Source organism: Mauremys mutica, chromosome 3, assembly GCF_020497125.1.
Source record: "Mauremys mutica isolate MM-2020 ecotype Southern chromosome 3, ASM2049712v1, whole genome shotgun sequence".
Classification (NCBI taxonomy): Eukaryota; Metazoa; Chordata; order Testudines; family Geoemydidae; genus Mauremys; species Mauremys mutica.
Window position 1 is genome coordinate 148,459,549 of NC_059074.1, and position 18,668 is coordinate 148,478,216.

The 18,668-nt window shown below is 42.1% G+C and overlaps 1 protein-coding gene across 2 annotated transcripts in view; it reads left to right on the plus strand.

Annotated features, from left to right (window-relative positions):
• Positions 1 to 18,668, plus strand: part of CMTR1 (cap methyltransferase 1) — an 84,430-nt gene that overhangs the window by 35,662 nt on the left and 30,100 nt on the right. For both annotated transcript variants that reach the window (XM_045009057.1, XM_045009052.1), the window contains 2 exons: positions 2,971 to 3,102; positions 11,656 to 11,807. In XM_045009057.1, the coding sequence (XP_044864992.1) occupies positions 2,971 to 3,102; positions 11,656 to 11,807 (284 nt within the window). The remainder of the gene's footprint in view (positions 1 to 2,970; positions 3,103 to 11,655; positions 11,808 to 18,668) is intronic.

Genomic DNA, 18,668 nt, shown 5'->3' on the forward strand with positions numbered 1-18,668 from the left:
AAGTCAGGTTTACCGGCCTGTAATTGCCAGATCATCTCTGGAACCCTTTTAAAATATTGGCAGCACATTAGCTATCCTCCAGTTATTTGGTACAAAAGCTGATTTAAATGATGGGTTACAGACTACAGTTAGTAGTTATACAATTTCACATTTGAGTTCCTTCAGAACTCTTGGGTGAATACCATCTAGTCCTGGTAACTTATTACTGTTTAGTTTATCAGTTTGTTCCGAAACTTCCTCTGACACCTCAGTCTGGGGCAGTTCCTCAGATTTGTCACCTAAAAAGAATTGCTCAGGTTTGGGAATCTCCCTCACATCCTCAGCTGTGAAGACCGAAGCAAAGAATTAATTTAGTTTCTCCACAATGCCCTTATCATCCTTGAGTGCTCCTTTAGCATCTCGATCGTCCAGTGGCCCCTCTGGCTGTTTAGCAGGCTTCCTGCTTCTGGTGTACTTACAATTTTTTTTTTTTGTTTTGCTATTACTTTTTGAGTCTTTGGCTAGCTGTTCTTCAAGTTCTTTTTTGGCCTTCCTAATTATATTTTTACACTTCATTTGGCAGATTTTTACATGTTCCTTTCTATTTTCCTCACTAGGATTTAACTTCCACTTTTTAAAAGGATGCCTTTTTGCCTCTCACTGTTTCTTTCACTTTGTTTAGCCACGGTGGCACTTTTTTGGTTCTCTTACTATGGTTTTTTTTTTAATTTGGAGTGTACATTTACATTGAACCTCTATTGTGGTGTCTTTAAAAGGTTTCCATGCAGCTTGCAGGGATTTCACTTTTTGTACTGAACCTTTAATTTCTCTTTAACTAACTTCCTCATTTTTGTGTAGCCCTCCTTTCTGAAATGAAATGCTACAGTGTTGGGCTGATGTAGAGTTTTCCCCGCCACCGGGATGTTAAATTTAATTATATTATGGCCACTATTGCCAGGCGGTCCAGCTATATTCACCTCTTGGATCAGGACCTGTGCTTAACTTAGGACAAAATCAAGAAGTGCCTCTCCTCTTGTGGGTTCCAGGGCTAGCTGCTCCAAGAAGCAGTCATTTAAGGTGTCAAGAAACTTTATCTGCATCCCGTCCTGAGGTGACATGTACCCAGTCAATTTGGAGATAGTTGAAATCTCCCATTATTATTGAGGTTTTTTCATTTTAATAGCCTCTTTAATCTCCCTGAGCATTTCACAGTCACTATCACCACACTGGTCAGGTGGTTGGTAATATATCCCTACTGCTATATCTTATTATTAGAGCATGGAATTACTATCCATACAGATTCCATGGTACTGTTTGGTTCATTTAAGATTTTTACTGCATTTGATTCCACTCTTTCTTTCACATATAGTGCCAGTCCCCCACCAGCCCGACTTGTTCTGTCCTTCTGATATATTTTGTACCCTGGTATTACTGTGTCCCATTGATTTTCCTCATTCCACCAAGTTTCTATGATGCCTATTATATCAATATCCTCATTTAATACAAGGAACTCTAGTTAACCCATGTTATTATTTAGACTTTTAGCATTGGTGTATATAAGCACTTTAAAAACTTGTCACTTTTTAGCTGTCTGCCATTACATGATGTAATTGAATTGGACTTTTTTTCATTGACTGTTTCTCATCAGATCCTACCTGTATTTTATCATCTTCCATCCTCTCCTTCTTCCTAGGACATAGAGAATCTTCATTAATAGATTCTCCCCTAAGGGATGTGTCTGTCCAAACCACATGCTCCTCCGCACCTGTCCACTTTCCTCCAGCCCTTAGTTTAAAAACTGCTCTATGACCTTTTTAATTTTAAGTGCCAGCAATCTAGTTCCATTTTGGTTTAGGTGGAGCCTGTCCTTCCTGTATAGGCTCCTCTTTTCTCAATAGTTTCCCCAGCTCCTAATTAAACCCATCCTCCCTCCACCTTCATCTCATCCACACATTGAGACCCTGTAGTTCTGCCAGTCTAATGGCCCTGGGCGTGGAACTGGAAGCATTTCAGAGAATGCTAACATGGACGTCCTGGATGTCAGTCTCTTACCTAGCAGCCTAAATTTGGCCTCCAGGATCTCTCTCCTATCCTTCCCTATGTCACTGGTACCTACATGTACCAAAACCACCGGCTCCTCTCTAGCACTACGCTTGTCTATTTAGATGTCTCAAGAGATCCGCAACCTTTGCACTAGACAGGCAAGTCACCATGTGGTTCTCCCAGTCATTGCAAGGCCAGCTATCTTATGTTTCTAATGATGAAATCCCCCACAACTATTACCTGTCTCTAATAACTGGAGTGCCCTCCTCTGGAGGGGTATCCTCGGTGTGAGAGGATACCATGACATCATCTGGAAGGAGGGTCCCAACTAATGTAGTGTAATGGGAAAGACACGTCCGTATGCATCCTTATTTACAGCTTTGCTATAAAAAGGGTAGGAAAACTAACTTTTTAAAAAAAAATCAGTGTTTGCTGTATCAGGTTTCAGAATATTCTGCCTCCAGAAGAAGTTGGCTCCTTTATGCAGCTTTTCAGAGGAAACTGAAAACACCCACTGAACTGATCTTGTGTTTCCCTCAATTATGTACTGCTAGTGCAGAATGAATCTCTAATATGCACTGTTAAAAAGCCCTTTTGGAGCCAAATCAAATGTATGAGTTCCCAAGTGTGGGGAGACCTCTCATCAGTTACTCTCTCTTCTCCTGGTTGGCAAGTTTCACATATAGTTGTTGACCAATTTAATCCACAGTAGGGAAAGCTGCTGCTTGTCCTGGTTCCGTGTTTCTGGACTAACAGCTTTGGATGGCTTCCAGGGAAAAGCAACCACTTTTATCTATGACAGGTTTTGGAGGCAAAGCATACTGCCCAAATAATATGAAAAACCATGTACTCTGCTGGGCCGCAGCAACAAGACAGACCTTGCCCCAGCATCAAGGTGTAGGAGGAAGTGAACTTGCTGGATGCTTACTGTTTGATCTCTTCTTGCAGTAAAAATGAAGAGACGAGCAGAGCCCGAATTTAACAGCAACCAGAAGCAGAAAAAGAGGGCAGAAGATCTGGGACTGAACCTCAGTTCCACTTCTGATGATGAGCCTCCATGTAGTAATCATGCAACTCAAGGTAAGATCAGAAGTAGTACGGGCATCAGAGTTGTAAGGAAATGATCTTGTAGGAAAGGCTGCTTTTCTCTTCAGGGATTTAATTGATCAGCTGGATTGGATGCAGGTATTTTGGATCCCAATTCAGTGCCTTAACCCCAGACTATCCTTCCTTTCTAGAAGGAAGGACTACATAGTTTCTGTCCCTGAACTGGGTGGGGATGACAATTTTTTTTCCCCTCCATAATCTTATCTGGACACTTTTTACCACCATCTGAAATAACAATGAATCCTATAACCTTTGTTTGCTTTGTCCTTTGTATCTACTCTTTTTTCTTTTATACATTAGAAATATTGAGAATGTCATGGATGGGCTTACCTGGAGGACCTTCTGAATTTCTCAAAAGATGCATATTGTGAGCTCATGCCTCTTAATTGAAGGGGCAGTGTGCTGAATCCAAATGCAGCCATTCTCTGTAGTGTTAATTAGTCACTGAAGTTGAATAACATTAACAGAGTTTTTAAAAGTGGTTACATTTCCCTTCTTCTCTCCACTGCTGTGACTTTCTTTCTCTTGGCTCGTCTGATGAACAAGTGAAATGAGGTCTTCAGTCACTACCTGGATTTCTAACATTAAAAAACAGGCCTGAAATATCTAAACACCCTGTCCCCTCACCACCCCCATATCTATCTGTCCAATAGGAAGAAGCAGAAAAGGTATAGGTGTCACATTCAGGCTCTTGGGAGGCTGCCAGTGTAGCCTTCAGTTTGACATACCTCAGGCACACAGTAGGCTCTGCCACATTGGTTGCAGATGACTGAGATTGAATTTAGTGTGGACTCTTACATTGATAAATTTATTTTGTATTTGACCACTGGATTAACTCCTTCTCCCAAACCAATGTATTTGCTTTAAAACCCAACCTTCATCTTGGTCAAATGCTTTCTTAAAAATAAAGTTGCTATTAAAGCTGGTTTAATGATTCACCATTTGGCTATAACTCAGATGAAATTTAGTAACTTATTAATTGGTGCAATTGTGTTCTGTAAAATTCATCACACATGTCTGTTTTCCCTTTGAACTCACTTTAGATATACATAGCATCAGGGAGCATACACTGTGAGATATTACTCTGTTTTTCAATACCAGAAATATTGCTGCCCTGTTCCACTGACGTATTGAAGAATGTCCTATCTCTTACTCCTGATCTGTTTCCTTTCTCCTAGATACAAGAGTAACAAAAAGTCTTAAATGACAGTGTCTTGGATTCTCAATAATAAATGCTTTACAGATTAACTGATGAGGTCCTTGTAGAGGCAGTTATGCCTGTCACTTGCTTTGCCAAAGTAATTCTTTCCCTAAAACACTGTGATTTTTATGAGGATGATCGTATTACTTCAGTTAATTATACTCTCATTACAATATTGCCTGTGAAGGCTTTTATGAAACTTTCTCAGGTATGTTTTTTCTGCTTTAAATTCATTTTGCCTTTTTCCCATGTACCTGTAAAATCCTGATTTCTTACGTTCTTCACATTTTGACTAGTTTTTATTATTTTTAAATGGAATAGCTTTGCCCACTCTTGAGTTCTACCTGGATAGCATTAGCCATGGAACCACAGTGGTGCCCAGCAGTTCTGCTTACACTGAATGGCTGATTGCAAAAGTGTTAACTGAGTGACTTTCATTGCCTGAGGCGGGAGTTGTGGTTAATGTCTTCTCTACTTTGAAAACATTGGGCCTCAGGCAGTATTCCAGCTCAGTATGGGAGAAGAAGGCAGCTTTGTGCCCTGCAGTTCAGAAACCTTCCTAGCTGCCAATGGCTGTAGGCGTGGTAGCTACTAGACTGTCAGCCTGGCTTATAAATGCCACTTGTGGAGTCTCTTTAACTGGGATGTGGCAGTGGTGACACTTGCCACACAGAATCTGGTCTCTAGTCTTGCTAAATGTTCCCAGCCAATGAAAAGAGTTATTGAGTGGTCACTAAAAATATTCTACAAAATAACCTGATGTCTCTGAAAGAGCTGTTCTTCCTGACTGGGAAGGGAGTGTTGGTGCCAAGGACCCTTGGGGCCAGGGTGGATTAAGCCACAATTTAAATAATCAGTTTTAATCAATTTTTCCATTTGTACTTCAGTTCTAAAGAGAGGTGCATTTTTATGTGTTGATATAGCATTAAAACATGTTGATTTACAATTACATAGAGCCTTTATGCTAGATTTGGTATATACACCTCTACCCTGATATAATGCTTCCTCGGGAGCTAAAAAATCTTACTACATTATAGGTGAAACCCTGTTATATCGAACTTGCTTTGATCCGCCAGAGTGTGCACCTTCCCCCCCCCCCCCCCCGAGTGCTGCTTTACCGCGTTATATCCGAATTCATGTTCTATTGGGTTGCATTATATCGTGCTAGAGGTGTATTTTTGCTACGTAGGAGGGCACAATATAACTATATACATTTATTTAAGTAATTATATAGCTTAATATTTTTAGATTCTTATTAACTGTATATTTTTAGTATGTTCAGAAAATTGTGAGTGATACTGCTTATTTACGACTTAGTTTTGCTCATGGTTTGTGCCAAGCTGCAAAATATATATGTGAATGACAAAGTAGATCATACTGGTGGGGGAGTAGCACTAAATGTGAAAGAAAGCATAGTCAAATATAATAAATATCTTAAATGACTCAAACTGTACCATAGAATCTCTATGGATGAAAATTCCAGACTTGAATAATAGCAGTAGGAATATACTACTAACAACCTGACCAGAATGGTGACAGTGATTGTGAAATGCTCAGGGAGATCAGAGAGGCTACAGAAACAGAAAACCCACTAATAATGGGAGATTTCAGCTATTCCCCCATATTGACTGGGTACGTCACCTCAAGATGAGATGCAGAGATAAAGTATCTAGGCACTGTTAATATCTGCTTCTTGGAGCAGCTGTTCTTGGAACCCACAAGGGGAGTGGCAAGCTCCTGAAAGGAGCAGAAGATCTGGTACAAGAGGTGAGTATAACTGCTTAGTGACCATAATGTAATTAAATTTAACATCCTTGTAGGGGGGAGATACCAAAGAAACCCACCACAGTAGCATTTAACTTCAAAAAGGGAAACTACACAAAACTTAGGAGTCTAGTTAAATAGAAATTAAAAGGAACAGTCAGAAGAGTGAAATGCTTGCAAGCTGCATGGAAATGATTTAAAAACTCTAAAATTTAGTTTGAGCCTCTATTAATACCCCAAATAAAAACAAACAGTAAGAGGATCAAAAAAATGCCACCATGGCTAAACAGAGTAAAAGAGGCAGTTAGAAAGTAAGACATACTTTAAAAATTGGAAATCAGTCCTACTGAGGAAAATAGAAAGGAGCATAAATTCTAGCAAAGCAAGTGTAAAAGTATTTTGAGACAGGCCAAAAAAGAATTTGAAGACCAACTAGCAAAAGACACTCAAAAAAAATAAAAATAAAAAAAATTGCTGTTGAAGTACATCAGGTGCAGGATGCCTGCCAAATAAGGAGTGAGCCAATGGATGATTGAGGTGCGGAGAAACTAAATGCCTCAGGCTGTGGCTACACTTAGCACTTCAAAGCGCTGCCGCGGCAGCGCTTTGAAGCGCTAAGTGTAGTCAAAGCGCCAGCGCTGGGAGAGAGCTCTCCCAGCGCTGTCCGTACTCCACCTCCCTGTGGGGAATAACGGACAGCGTTGGGAGCCGCGCTCCCAGCGCTGGGGCTTTGACCACACTGGCGCTTTGCAGCGCCGCAATTTGCAGCGCTGGAGAGGGTGTGTTTTCACACCCTGCTGCAGCGCTGCAAATTTGTAAGTGTAGCCAAGCCCTCAGTCTTCACTGTGGAGGATGTGAGGGAGATTCCCACACCTGAGCCATTCTTTTTAGATAACAAATCAGAGGAGCTGCCCCAGATTGAGGTGTCGATAGAGGAGGTTTTGGAACAAATGTATAAATTAAAGAATAATAGGTCACCAGGACCAGATGCTATTTACCCAAGAGTTCTGAAGAAGCTCAAATATGAAATTGTGGAACTCCGAATTGTGATGTGTAACCTATTGCATAAATCAGCCTCTGTAGCAGATGACTGGAGGATAATTAATGTAACACTGATTTTTTTTTTTTTTTTTTTTTTTTAAAAGCACCAGAGGTGATCCTGGCAATTACAGGCTGCTAAGCATAACTTCACTACCAGGAAAACTGGTTGGAACTGTAGTCAAGAACAGAATGGTCAGAGAGACAGATGAACACAATATATTGGAGGAGAGTCAACACAGCTTTTGAAAAAGATTGGGGAGGCATGATTTCCTATTAGAATTCTTTGAGGGTGTCAACAAGCTTGTAGACGAGGGTTATCCATTAGCTATAATGTACTTGGACTTCCAGAAAGCCTTTGACAAGGTCCCACACCTAAGAGTCTTAAGCAAAGTAAGCAGTCATGGGATAATGGCCAGTGCTCATAGTGGAGTGAGGTAAATAGTAGGGTCCCCCAAGGATGTGGAAATCCTGTGGAAAAGGGGGTAAATAGTGAAATGGCAAATTTGCAGATGATACAAAATTACTCAAGATAGCTAAGTCCAAAGCTAACTGTGAAGAGTTACAAAGGGATATCTCAAAACTAGGTGACTGGGCAGCAAAATAGCAGATGAAATTCAGTGTTGAGTAATGGAAAGTAATGCACATTGGAAAACATAGACTCCATCATTTTGTATGTGTATTTGAGATTAACGTAGCTGTTATCACTCTAGAAAGAGATCTTGTTGTCGTCATAGATAATTGTCTGAAAATATCCACTCGGTGTGTAGCGGCTGTCAAAAAAGCTAACTGTGTTAGGAACTATTAGGAAAAGGATGGATAAAAAATATCATAACACCCCTATATAAATCCATGGAATGCCCACAGCTTGAATACTACATGGGGTGACCAGAACCACATCTCAAAACAGATATATTAGAATTGGAAAAGGTACAGAGAAGGGCAGCAAAAATGATTAGGGGTATGGAACAGTTTCCATATGAGGAGAGATTAAAAAGACTGGGTCTGTTCAGCTTGGAAAAGAGATGGGACTAATGGGGTGAGTGATAGAGGTCTATAAATCATGAATGGTGTGGAGAAAGTGAATAAGGAAGTGTTATTTACCCCTTCACCTAACACACGAACAGGGGTCACCCAATGAAATTAATAGGCAGGAGGTTTAAAACCAACATAAGGAAATACGTCTTCACACAATGCACAATCAACCTGTGGAACTCGTTGCCAGGGAATGTGAAGACCAAAAGAATAAGTGGATTAAAAAAAAAGAGAGAAATTCCTGGAGGCTAGGTCCATCAATGGCTGTTAGCCAAGATGGTCAGGGATGTAACCCCATGCTCTGGGTGTCCCTAAACCCCTGACTGCCAAAACCTGGGACAGGACAATAAGGGATGAATCGCTCAGTAAGTGCTTTCATCTATCTGTCTGTCTTCCCTCTGAAGCATCTGGCGCTGTTCATTGTCAGAAGACAAGGTACTGAGCTGGATGGACCATTGGTCTGACTCAGTATGGCCGTTCTTATGCATTAGGATGGTAACTGGTATTTACTTACGCACACACAACCGCATATAACATTTATTTTTATTAAACACAAAAGTTTTGGCTACATAAACTTCTCTTATCAAAACATGTTTCACATTTATAACTAATAAATAAAGGCGAGTTTTGCTAGTGGAACGAAATATCGGGACAAATTGCATCTCGACTTAAGATCAGTCGGGAGGCGGGACAAACACTTAAATATCGGGACGGTCCCGATTTTATTGGGACCTCTGGTCACCCTAGCCTGGGGAAATTTTCCAAATATACGTAAGTGAAAGTGACTAGCGCTTAAGTGCCTACTCACCTAAGTCTCTTGAAAATGTGACAGTCTCCTAAGTTACTTGGACTGACCTATTGTGCCATATTTATGAAGCTTGAACTCAAAAGTTAGATGGTTTTTCCCCCGATTCTTTCTTTATTTAGAAAAGCAGCCTTTAACTCAAAGTTTTTGATAGAAGCTCATGGATGCAGCATATTTTTTTTATTCAAATATTTTAAGATATAATAAGTTTAGGCCTTAACATATTTTGTATTAAATTCAGATATAAAAAAACATAATAAAAATCCAATTTAAATAAAGTGTTTCTCAAAAAATTGATTCTTATCCGCCCTACTTGGACCCAATATAATGCTGGCTAAAGGGCTTTCTTCTATGTTACTTACAAAATAATTAAATGAAAATCTACAGGGGGTTACAACAAGCCTCTTGGATCTGGCTTGAGCCAGCTTATAACAAGGATGTCAGAGATTTTAGGCTTCTTACTGTTTCTATGCCACCTCCTCTTTTTCTGTCTTAATGTTGTAGTACAGAGACAGTAAGATTGCAAGATCTTCTGTTTCCCCTATGCTAACTTGGTGCAATGGAGGGATTTAAAGACATGGCATCAGTCTAACAGTACTTGATGCTAGAGATAAAATCTTTTGCTGCACTGGTTAAGATAAACCCAAAGTAACTGAAGGGCTGATGGGAAACCCTGGGGTTAGCTGAGAGAGTGAGCCAGTGGGGTGGCCAAAGAGAGAGGAGTGAAGAATGGACAATGGAGCCCCTCTCTTCTGATAGCTTAGAGCAAGGATTGAAAAAGTCATGTGAGCAGGATGATCAGGAATCTTTCCTGGGCAAGTGCCTTCAATCTCTTGATTTATCTTTCCTTTTAAGAGAGGTTGTGTTAGTCCTTATGGTTGTTTAGGAAACCTTTGAAACGTGACCCGCGTGTACTTGGTGCAGCCATGGCTGCTTCTGTGCTGCTGGGGTGTTATGGGAGGGGAGTAGGGAGGTGGGAAGGACTTGACGACTGCTATTAGGAGCACAGGGAATGTGGTCATTGCTGCTGGTTTGGTGGAACCTAGCCACTGCTTCTAAGAGTAGATGACTGAGGGCAGGGCCTCTACCACTCCCTGGAGCAGGGGATACCGACGGGTGTCAGCATTTGGAGCAGGAGGCCCAAACAGAGGGTTGCATTTTGGGGTTCCCACAGAGCCCTCTGCTTGGTGGGGTGATATCAGTTGGATGATGCCCCACAGAACCCTGTGGGAGGAAGGTAGTTGGGAGGCTGCTACCACTGGTGTTCAGGCCAGCCGGGCCCTTCTTGCTCCTCCAGCCCACTGCTCCCTGGTTTTGGGTGAGATGGGATCTGGTTCAGGAGGAGGGAAAAATCAGTCCCTGACACCTTATCAAAGGATCTTATATGTGGGATGTCTGGGGAATGACACCCCCCCCACACACACACAAACACACACATAAACTGACACTGGGAAGGTGCAGCCCAGCATTTAAGGTTTATTTTGTGGGGGTGAGGCAGTATTTTGTGGAGGTGGCAAGGGCAGCAATGAATGGATGTCTACATGAGGGGTTTGCATGTCTGTGGAGGTTTGCACTGGTGTAGCTCCATCAGTCTCATTACACCAGTGTAGAGTCCTTAATGCTGACTGGGCCAGAGAGACTTTGAGCAGGTATTTGAGAAGGAGCTGGAGCCCTTTACACAGACCTACTTCCAGCAAGTGGGTAGTGTTTGGTTTCCAGTGTAACAGAGGTTTCATGTAAAAAGCTTTATTTTGTTCTTGTGGTGTGTGTGGGTTGTTTTTTTTTTAATTGATAAATCCTGGCATCTGCCTTCCTGGAATCCAGTGTGCTGGGCTGGTGTTTCAGTCTAGGTCTCCAGCATGCCTCACTGAGCCACTTGGTGAATGTTGAGTAGCTACTCTTACGAGGGAAAAGGCAGACGCTGTGCATCTGCTCCAGGAGGGAGCATTGTGCACCAACTCTCCCCCATAATCTCATTCAGTAACAGTCCCACTGCCCTGGTAACACTACCTCCAAGGGGTTAGGCAGCTGCCCACTGTTTGTTGTTGTGGAAGATTCTGCTATATGGTGTCTCCCCAGTATCGCTGAAATTTGGACCGCATTCTTACATCATTTCAGTGTACTGCTTAATTATAGAGCGCTAGGGAGAAGATGTGCTGTATACAAGGCTACAGTACATCTGAACTTACATATGCAAGGTAAAGAATTAGGTCCTACCTATATGCAGCAAGAATAAGTATAACTAAATATCATGGTTCAGGGCATAAGTGGATTATTATTGTGGTCAAGAATGACCCCCACCTTCCCTATTGGTATTATCTGGTACGGTAAATCCACATATCTAAAACATTTTATACTAATCAGTAGAGAACGTGAATTGGTGTTTCGCACAAATGTAAATATCAGCTTGTTCTCAAGGAAGAAGTCAAGTGGCAGCCCTGAGGTGAGGGGGGGTTGGCTTTCACCTTCTTTATGGTGAAATGAGGTAGCAAGACAGCTGGTATTTTGTCTTGAGAGTTGTATCTGAAGTCTGCATCTCCCCACAGCCAGTCTGAGCTATTGAAGCAGACTCTCCACTATCTCCTAGCCTGCCCGGATGTGAATTTGGAATCCCAGTATACAGCTTTCCCTCTGATTAGTGAAACAAACGCTTGTTAATTTCTCCCCTCTGTTTCATTTTCAGAATCTTCCAGTAGCGGCAGTGGGTCTGACAGTGAGAGCGATGAGAGGCGACCAGTCTTCGGCTCTGGCAGCAATGAGTTCAAAGCAGACTCTCTTGTGGAGGGCACCTCCTCCCGCTACTCCATGTATAACAGCGTTTCCCAAAAGCTCATGGTAGGTCAAAGTCACTTTTCAGCATGCTGCTAAAACCAGATGAGCAGCTGAGAGCAGAATTGAGTATGTTCTGTTGAGAGAGATGCCCCTGGCATTCACCATTGTACCTTTCAAGTCCAGTACTTATGCAGAGAGCTGTTCTGTCTGCACCAGTCACAGCCAGTGATGACTGTGACCCTGGGCAGATCAGATGCTAATTACAAGGCTAGAACCATGGTGGATTTCATCTTTCTTAGTAGCAAGGGAGACCTCAGTCCAACTAACTACATGTTCCATTCAAATCCAAGTCAGCCTTGCTGTACACACATTCTGTACAGAAACTTATTCCTGGTAGCCCCAGGCAGCAGAATTTCAAAGCAGTTCGTGGCTCAGCAGATCTTTGAAATAGATTTAAATGTAAATGCAGCTGTGAGCTCGAGGCGCTGGAATCCTGCATCATTTGTAAAACTCGATGAAGGTCTGTTTTATATCATCGTTTCCAAATTGGGGATCTTTCCACTGAGGCAACTGGTGAAGCTTTTAATAAAGTGTCATGCAGGCTTTACTTTGCCATAACTTCAGAGCAGGCCTTCCAGATATTACTAAAAATAATCTTTCCTTCATGTAGCACCAGATCCCCTGAGGGCTTATGAGATGTCAGTCTGAGTGTGGGTAGCGACTTCTAGAGCTAACAAATATCAGAAAAAGGGACATGAAAGTAGATATACCCGTTTGTGACACAGGAGTAGCACAGTTACTACTGGCACAGCCAACTGAGGAGCTGGTGCCTAGTGACCTCACCTGGTAGAGCACAATGGGTTCAGTGAGAGTTCTGACTACAGTGGTGTGCGTGCACAGAGTAAGTTTGGCCACCAAATAAGGGATTTTGCAAGTAAGTCCACTTGGGGAACCACCAGTGGCAAATCCAACGTTTGGCTTTCTGAGTATACTTCACTAACTAGCCCTGTATGTGTTGGAGAAAAGACTGCTAACTCGATCTTCTAGGGTGTGGTATTTCTTAATGAAGTGCTCATGCCATACAATATTAACCACTTATCTTGAGGCTGCACTACACTTCTCGAGCCTTGTCCCCCAGATGCCTGCCTAACTTGTATTTCCAATAGTTGTCTATATGATGCGTGTTTCTTTCAACCTTTGCTGCTCTGTTGCATTGTGACAGGGTGGTCTGAGGGCCTGGAAGTTGGAACAAAGCCCAAAAGACCAAATGGGAAGACATTTTTGCTCGGCTACTGACCGCCCAGGAAAGAAAGATGGTCAGAGGAAGAGCTAGCTGGAGCCACTGGAGCAGCAACTGGAGGTAGGGCCTGACCCCAGGCATGGACCAGAGCCTGGATGGAAGGGTCCCAAGTGGAGGATGGATGGTCTTTGAAGTCCCCAGTTGCAGACATTAAATTATCGAAAGCACTGCAAGGGGACTCACCCGAAGAGATGGGGATGTTAAGATGGTTAGCCATCTAGCAGATGGAGACTAAGCAGTGACTAACAGCAGAGTTCAGAAAACACCAAGAAGAGCAACACAAATAGAAGGATCAGCAGTAGGCTGAGATGACCTGCCTGGCCCCAGAATGGGGGAATCCAGAAATCAGACCATTAATACCAGAAATAGAAGATGGTATGGAGGCATGTCTCTTTACATTCAAAAGGGTAACTCGGACCTGCAGATGGCCACAAGATCCTCTAGCTTACCCTATATCTCACTGGAAAGGCTCAACAAGCCTAGTGGACTGGAGAACCAAGAAGCCTAGGACTCCAGAAGGGTTATGGAAACCCTGTTGAGATGGTGTAATAATCCAGACATCTAGCAACAGAGGTCCTAGTCCTTCTGATATAGAAATTCTGAAGACCCTTGAGAAGCTAGTAACCATCTGAAGGAATTATTTCAAAAATGGATTAAATACAGAAACATTGCACCAAAGCTCAAATGACTGAGATACTTGTCATGGAACAGTTTCTATCCAACCTGCTAGGTGATCTTCAGGTCTGGGTGCAGGAGCATAGACCAGGGACCCTGGGGAACTCTGTCTCCTAATGTCAGGATTTTGTCTCTGCAAGGCAGAAGCAGGAACAATGTTGAATCTGGTTAAGAACAAATCCCATCATTACTTGTGAGGTGAACGTTGTGGGATGGGAGACCCAAAAAGAAAATTGCTATCGCTATGACAAACTGTGGCACCTGAGGAGGATTTTTCCAGGGCTAAGACCTGCTCCTGGGGAAAATTTGTTAACTTTTTTCCGTGTTGGGTGGGGGAGACCTTCACTTCGAAACTAGTAGTGCTAAAAGGAAGGCTAGTAAAAATTTTGGTGAATTCAAGAAGTCACCAGACCCTGGTTCAAGAACATGTGTTGAAACATACACAGCCAATAAACTCAATAACAGTTAGGTGTGTCCATGGAGACACTAAAGCATGTTCCCTGGCAGCAGTTAAGCTCCATGTAGATGGATGAGATACAGTATTCCTATGAGAACGGGCATGGCTGAAAAACTCCCTTTCCCAGTAGTATCGGGGAAAAATTACCGTAATAGATTCTAGGACTGGAAGGGACCTCGAGAGTCCAGTCTCCTGCCCTCATGGCAGGACCAAATACTGTCTAGACCATCCTAGATAGACATTTATTTAACCTACACTTAAATATCTCTAGAGATGGAGATTCCACGACCTCCCTAGGCAATTTATTCCAGTGTTTAACCACCCTGACAGTTAGGAACTTTTTCCTAATGTCCAACCTAAACCTCCCTTGCTGCAGTTTAAGCCCATTGCTTCTTGTTCTATCCTTAGAGGCTAAGGTGAATAAGTTTTTCTCCCTCCTCCTTATTGACCCCCTTTTAGATACCTGAAAACTGCTATCATGTCCCCTCTCAGTCGTCTTCTCTTTTCCAAACTAAACAAACCCAATTATTTCAGCCTTCCTTCATAGGTCATGTTTTCAAGACCTTTAATCATTCTTGTTGCTTTCTCTGGACCCTCTCCAATTTCTCCACATCTTTCTTGAAATGCGGTGCCCAGAACTGGACACAATACTCCAGTTGAGGCCTAACCAGCGCAGAGTAGAGCGGAAGAATGACTTCTCATGTCTTGCTCACAACATACCTGTTAATGCATCCCAGAATCATGTTTGCTTTTTTTGCAACAGCATCACACTGTTGATTCATATTTAGCTTGTGGTCCACTGTAACCTTCCTCATTTCACGAACTTTATTAAAGTAGACTGATATTATGACTGTTACCACTTGATGTCAGGCTCAGTTGGGAAAAGGTTTTAAGGAAGAAGAGGACGAGGATCTTTTTTCAGATTTTTTTTGAAGGAGAGAGGAAAGACTCACCCTACCACGGGAGAAAGGAAGAGGGCTAAGGGTTGCAAGTATCCATATTGACAATATGGAAAAAATATGGATATTGTTAAATATCAGCAAGGGGGATAATGCCCTCAAACCTTTCTATAATGGGCTAGCTGAGAAGAATGTTGGTCAAACTAAAATCCCTTAGCGTATAGTGCAGAATGGTATATTGTATGGGTAGGTAAGCATCCGAAGACTGAAAAGTAGGTAAAACAGCTGGTAGTTGCCAAGGTTTTAGGTAGGGGCTTGTGAAGTTCCTTAAGCGGACATAGGGGAAGGGACAAGATATTCGCCTATATTTTACGAAGATTTTTCTGGCCCAATGTTCCTGAAGAAGTAGCTGAATGGTGTCAGTTCTGCCCTGAATGTCAGATGGTGGCACCAGAAACAATTAAAAGAGACATCTGTTGATTGAGTTCTTCTGTACACATACAATTTGAAAGGATTGTAATGGATATTGTGGACCCATTAGAATGGAGTATCCAGGGGAACAGATACATTTTAGTTATTTGACTGTATAAACTGATATCCCGAGGCATTCCATTTACACAGTGCTGCTGCCAAGAGAATTGCAGAGCACCTGGTGACCATGTTTATAGGGTGGTGTGACAGTTTCTTAGGGTGCCCAGGACTGAGAGTCTTGCTGGTGCTAAACTGGGTGTCCTGATCTGCCAGTCTTAGCCACCCAAATAGACTCCTCAGTCTTGCAAACCCTCACTTCCCCTTGCGGGTTAGCAATAGGTGCATTTCAATCCCTGAGCCCCTCTGAAAGCATCCCCCTGTAGTATCCAGTCCTTAACCATTGGACGCTCACAGAAATTGCCAAGTAAGTTGTTCCTAAAAGTGATGGTGTACACACACTGCTTGACTAGTAAAACTCACAATCAGGTCCTTTATAACATCACAGCACTGAACTATATTTATTGTGAATCAATCATAAGTTTGTGATCAAAGGTTAAGTTTCAAAAGATAGTGAGTGAAGATAAGTGGAAACAGAAAGGCGTACACACATAACATAGAATGCAGTCCTACTTCTATACTTATTAATAGCTTTCCTATTTAATAAAATTTCCTTTTAAATAAAGTAGATTCCTATTTAATGAAGATTTTTCTCCCAAGGATTCAGTCTTTCACAGTGCTGCTGGTTTTCAGTCAAAACCAGGATCCAAGTTTTCATGAATACACTGTCCCGTTCAAATGATTTCCTGAATAAATGGACACCCCAAATGGCTTTCTTTTCCCCAGGTAGAGTCCCATAAGCATTTGAAATGCCCTCGTTGTTTGGTCTCTGGTGTGCTGACCCCATATCAACTTCGCATCCTCATGTTAACTTGACATGCAAATGTAGCTCCCACTAAGTTTGGTTTATAATGTTTAATTCACACCAGAGGACAGGGATAGGTGAATAGACATGCTTTGCCTGGTAGAAAATCTGTTGGTCAACTCTGCCTTGTTACATAGTTTAAAACATCTTTTCAGTAGGTGCACATACCTCTTTAAATATCATCTGGACATACGTATCACAGCGATATTAATGACCAGTGTGACACCAGCTTTTGTTTGACATTGGCCAAGGGTACAACTCTTTCCTGGTATTTATCCATAAGTAGTACTAGGTATAGTGAGCTCCAGGTCTGTTAGGAATTGCTGACACTAAAGCTAGGTCTACACTAGAGATCTTACAGAAGCACAGCCGTACTGCAGCAGCTGCGCCACTGTAAGGTCTCCCGTGTAGCCACTCAATGCTAACGGAAGAGCTCTCCTGTTGGCATAATTACACCATCCCCAACAAATGGTGATAGTTGTGTTGGCGGGAGAGCGTCATCTGCTGACATAGGGCTGTCCACACTGGTGCTTCTGTTGGTGTAACTTATGTCACTCAAGGGTGTGTTTGGTTTTTTAAATTTTTATTTATTTATTTATTTATTTTTGCACCTCTGAGCAACATAAGTTTTACTGACAAAAGTGCTAGTGTAGACATAGCCTAAATAGTGAATCCTTTGTCAGCTGCCAATGAGTGGTTCTTAGGGTCACAGGTGGGAATCCCAAGAGAGATCCAGATGGATCAGGGAGCTAATTTCCAGGCATCCCTGATAAGAATTATACCAACTCTTGAGCATTAAACCCATCCAGGTGACCCCTTATTATTCCCAGATGGATAGCCTAGTGGAAAGGATTATTCAATCTCTTGAAAATATGTTGAAAAGATATACAGTCAGAATTTAGACAGTGGGATACAGTGTTTCTTTATCTCTTATTTTCATATTGAGAAGTCTCACAAGCTCAGTTCGATTTGTTGTACGGCCACCAGCCCTCGTGGTCCATTAGACCTGATTGAAGAAAGTTGGGAGAGAGAAACGGTTGATTCCTCCAGTGTTACTTCTTATGTTATAAATATGCGGAACATATTTGCAGAACACTTCCACTAGCTAAAGAACATTTAGCGAATGCCCAAGCTAGACACGCTAGGCCTGGGAATAATAGCATAGGGTGGGGAGTAAAGTTCTGTTGTTACTGAAAGTAAGCTGCTAGTTAAATGGCAAGGCCTGTTTATAAAGACAAAACCAGTGGATTATGACATCAAACTCGCAGAAAAGAGAGAGAGACATTTGTTAAATGTGTTATCCTTTGGGTTTAAAGGAAAACTAAGAATTTAACATCAGTTATCCTCCCTGAATTACATAATGTAATTATGACAGATTAAAAAAGACAGGAGACTTTCCCGTGAAGCAATGGATTAATTATTGAATATGCAAATTAGAACTGGTGTATCAATAAATTCCAGCACATAGTTTCTGCTGTGCCAGGAAAAAATGATGTGATTCAGTATGTAATTGGCAGGGAAGGGCATGCTCCTTTCCCCAGAAGATCATGTCAGATTCCAGAACATCTTGAAACTTAAAGTGGCGGAGGAAATAAAGCAAATGTTAGCTCTGTGAATAATTGAGCCATCAAGCAGCCCTGGGTGCTCTCCAGTAGTGATAGTTAAAAAACAAACCAACCAACCAACCTGGGGAAAGCCACTTCTGTATAGATTTCAGAAAACTGAATGCCATTTCATAATTTGATAATTCCCCTATGCCCTAGATAGAGGATTTGTTGGGTTTATTAGTCAGTGCTCAATACAGTATCTTGGATTATAGCCTCAGGTTATTGACAAGCTCCCCTGGAGGAGGAGTCCAAGTGTAAAACTGCCTTTACCTTGTCTCAGGTACTGTATCAGTTTAAGATAATGTGCTTAGAGTAGACAGACAGCAGGGTGAGAGCCTTTCTCTGTGCATCCAGTTCTGCTTAGTCCTTTATCTCTAGGGCTCATAAGTGCTATGTTAATACAAATAGTAAATATCTGACCCTCATCACCATAGTATCTGAGCGCCACAATCATTAAAGGGTTTTATCCTCCCCACACCCCTCAGGTAGGGAAGTGCTGTTTCCATTTGACATGTGGGAAACTGAGGCCATGTGACTTACCAAAGGTGTCATAGGAAGTCTGTGGCTGAGCCAGGAATCAAATCCAACTCTCC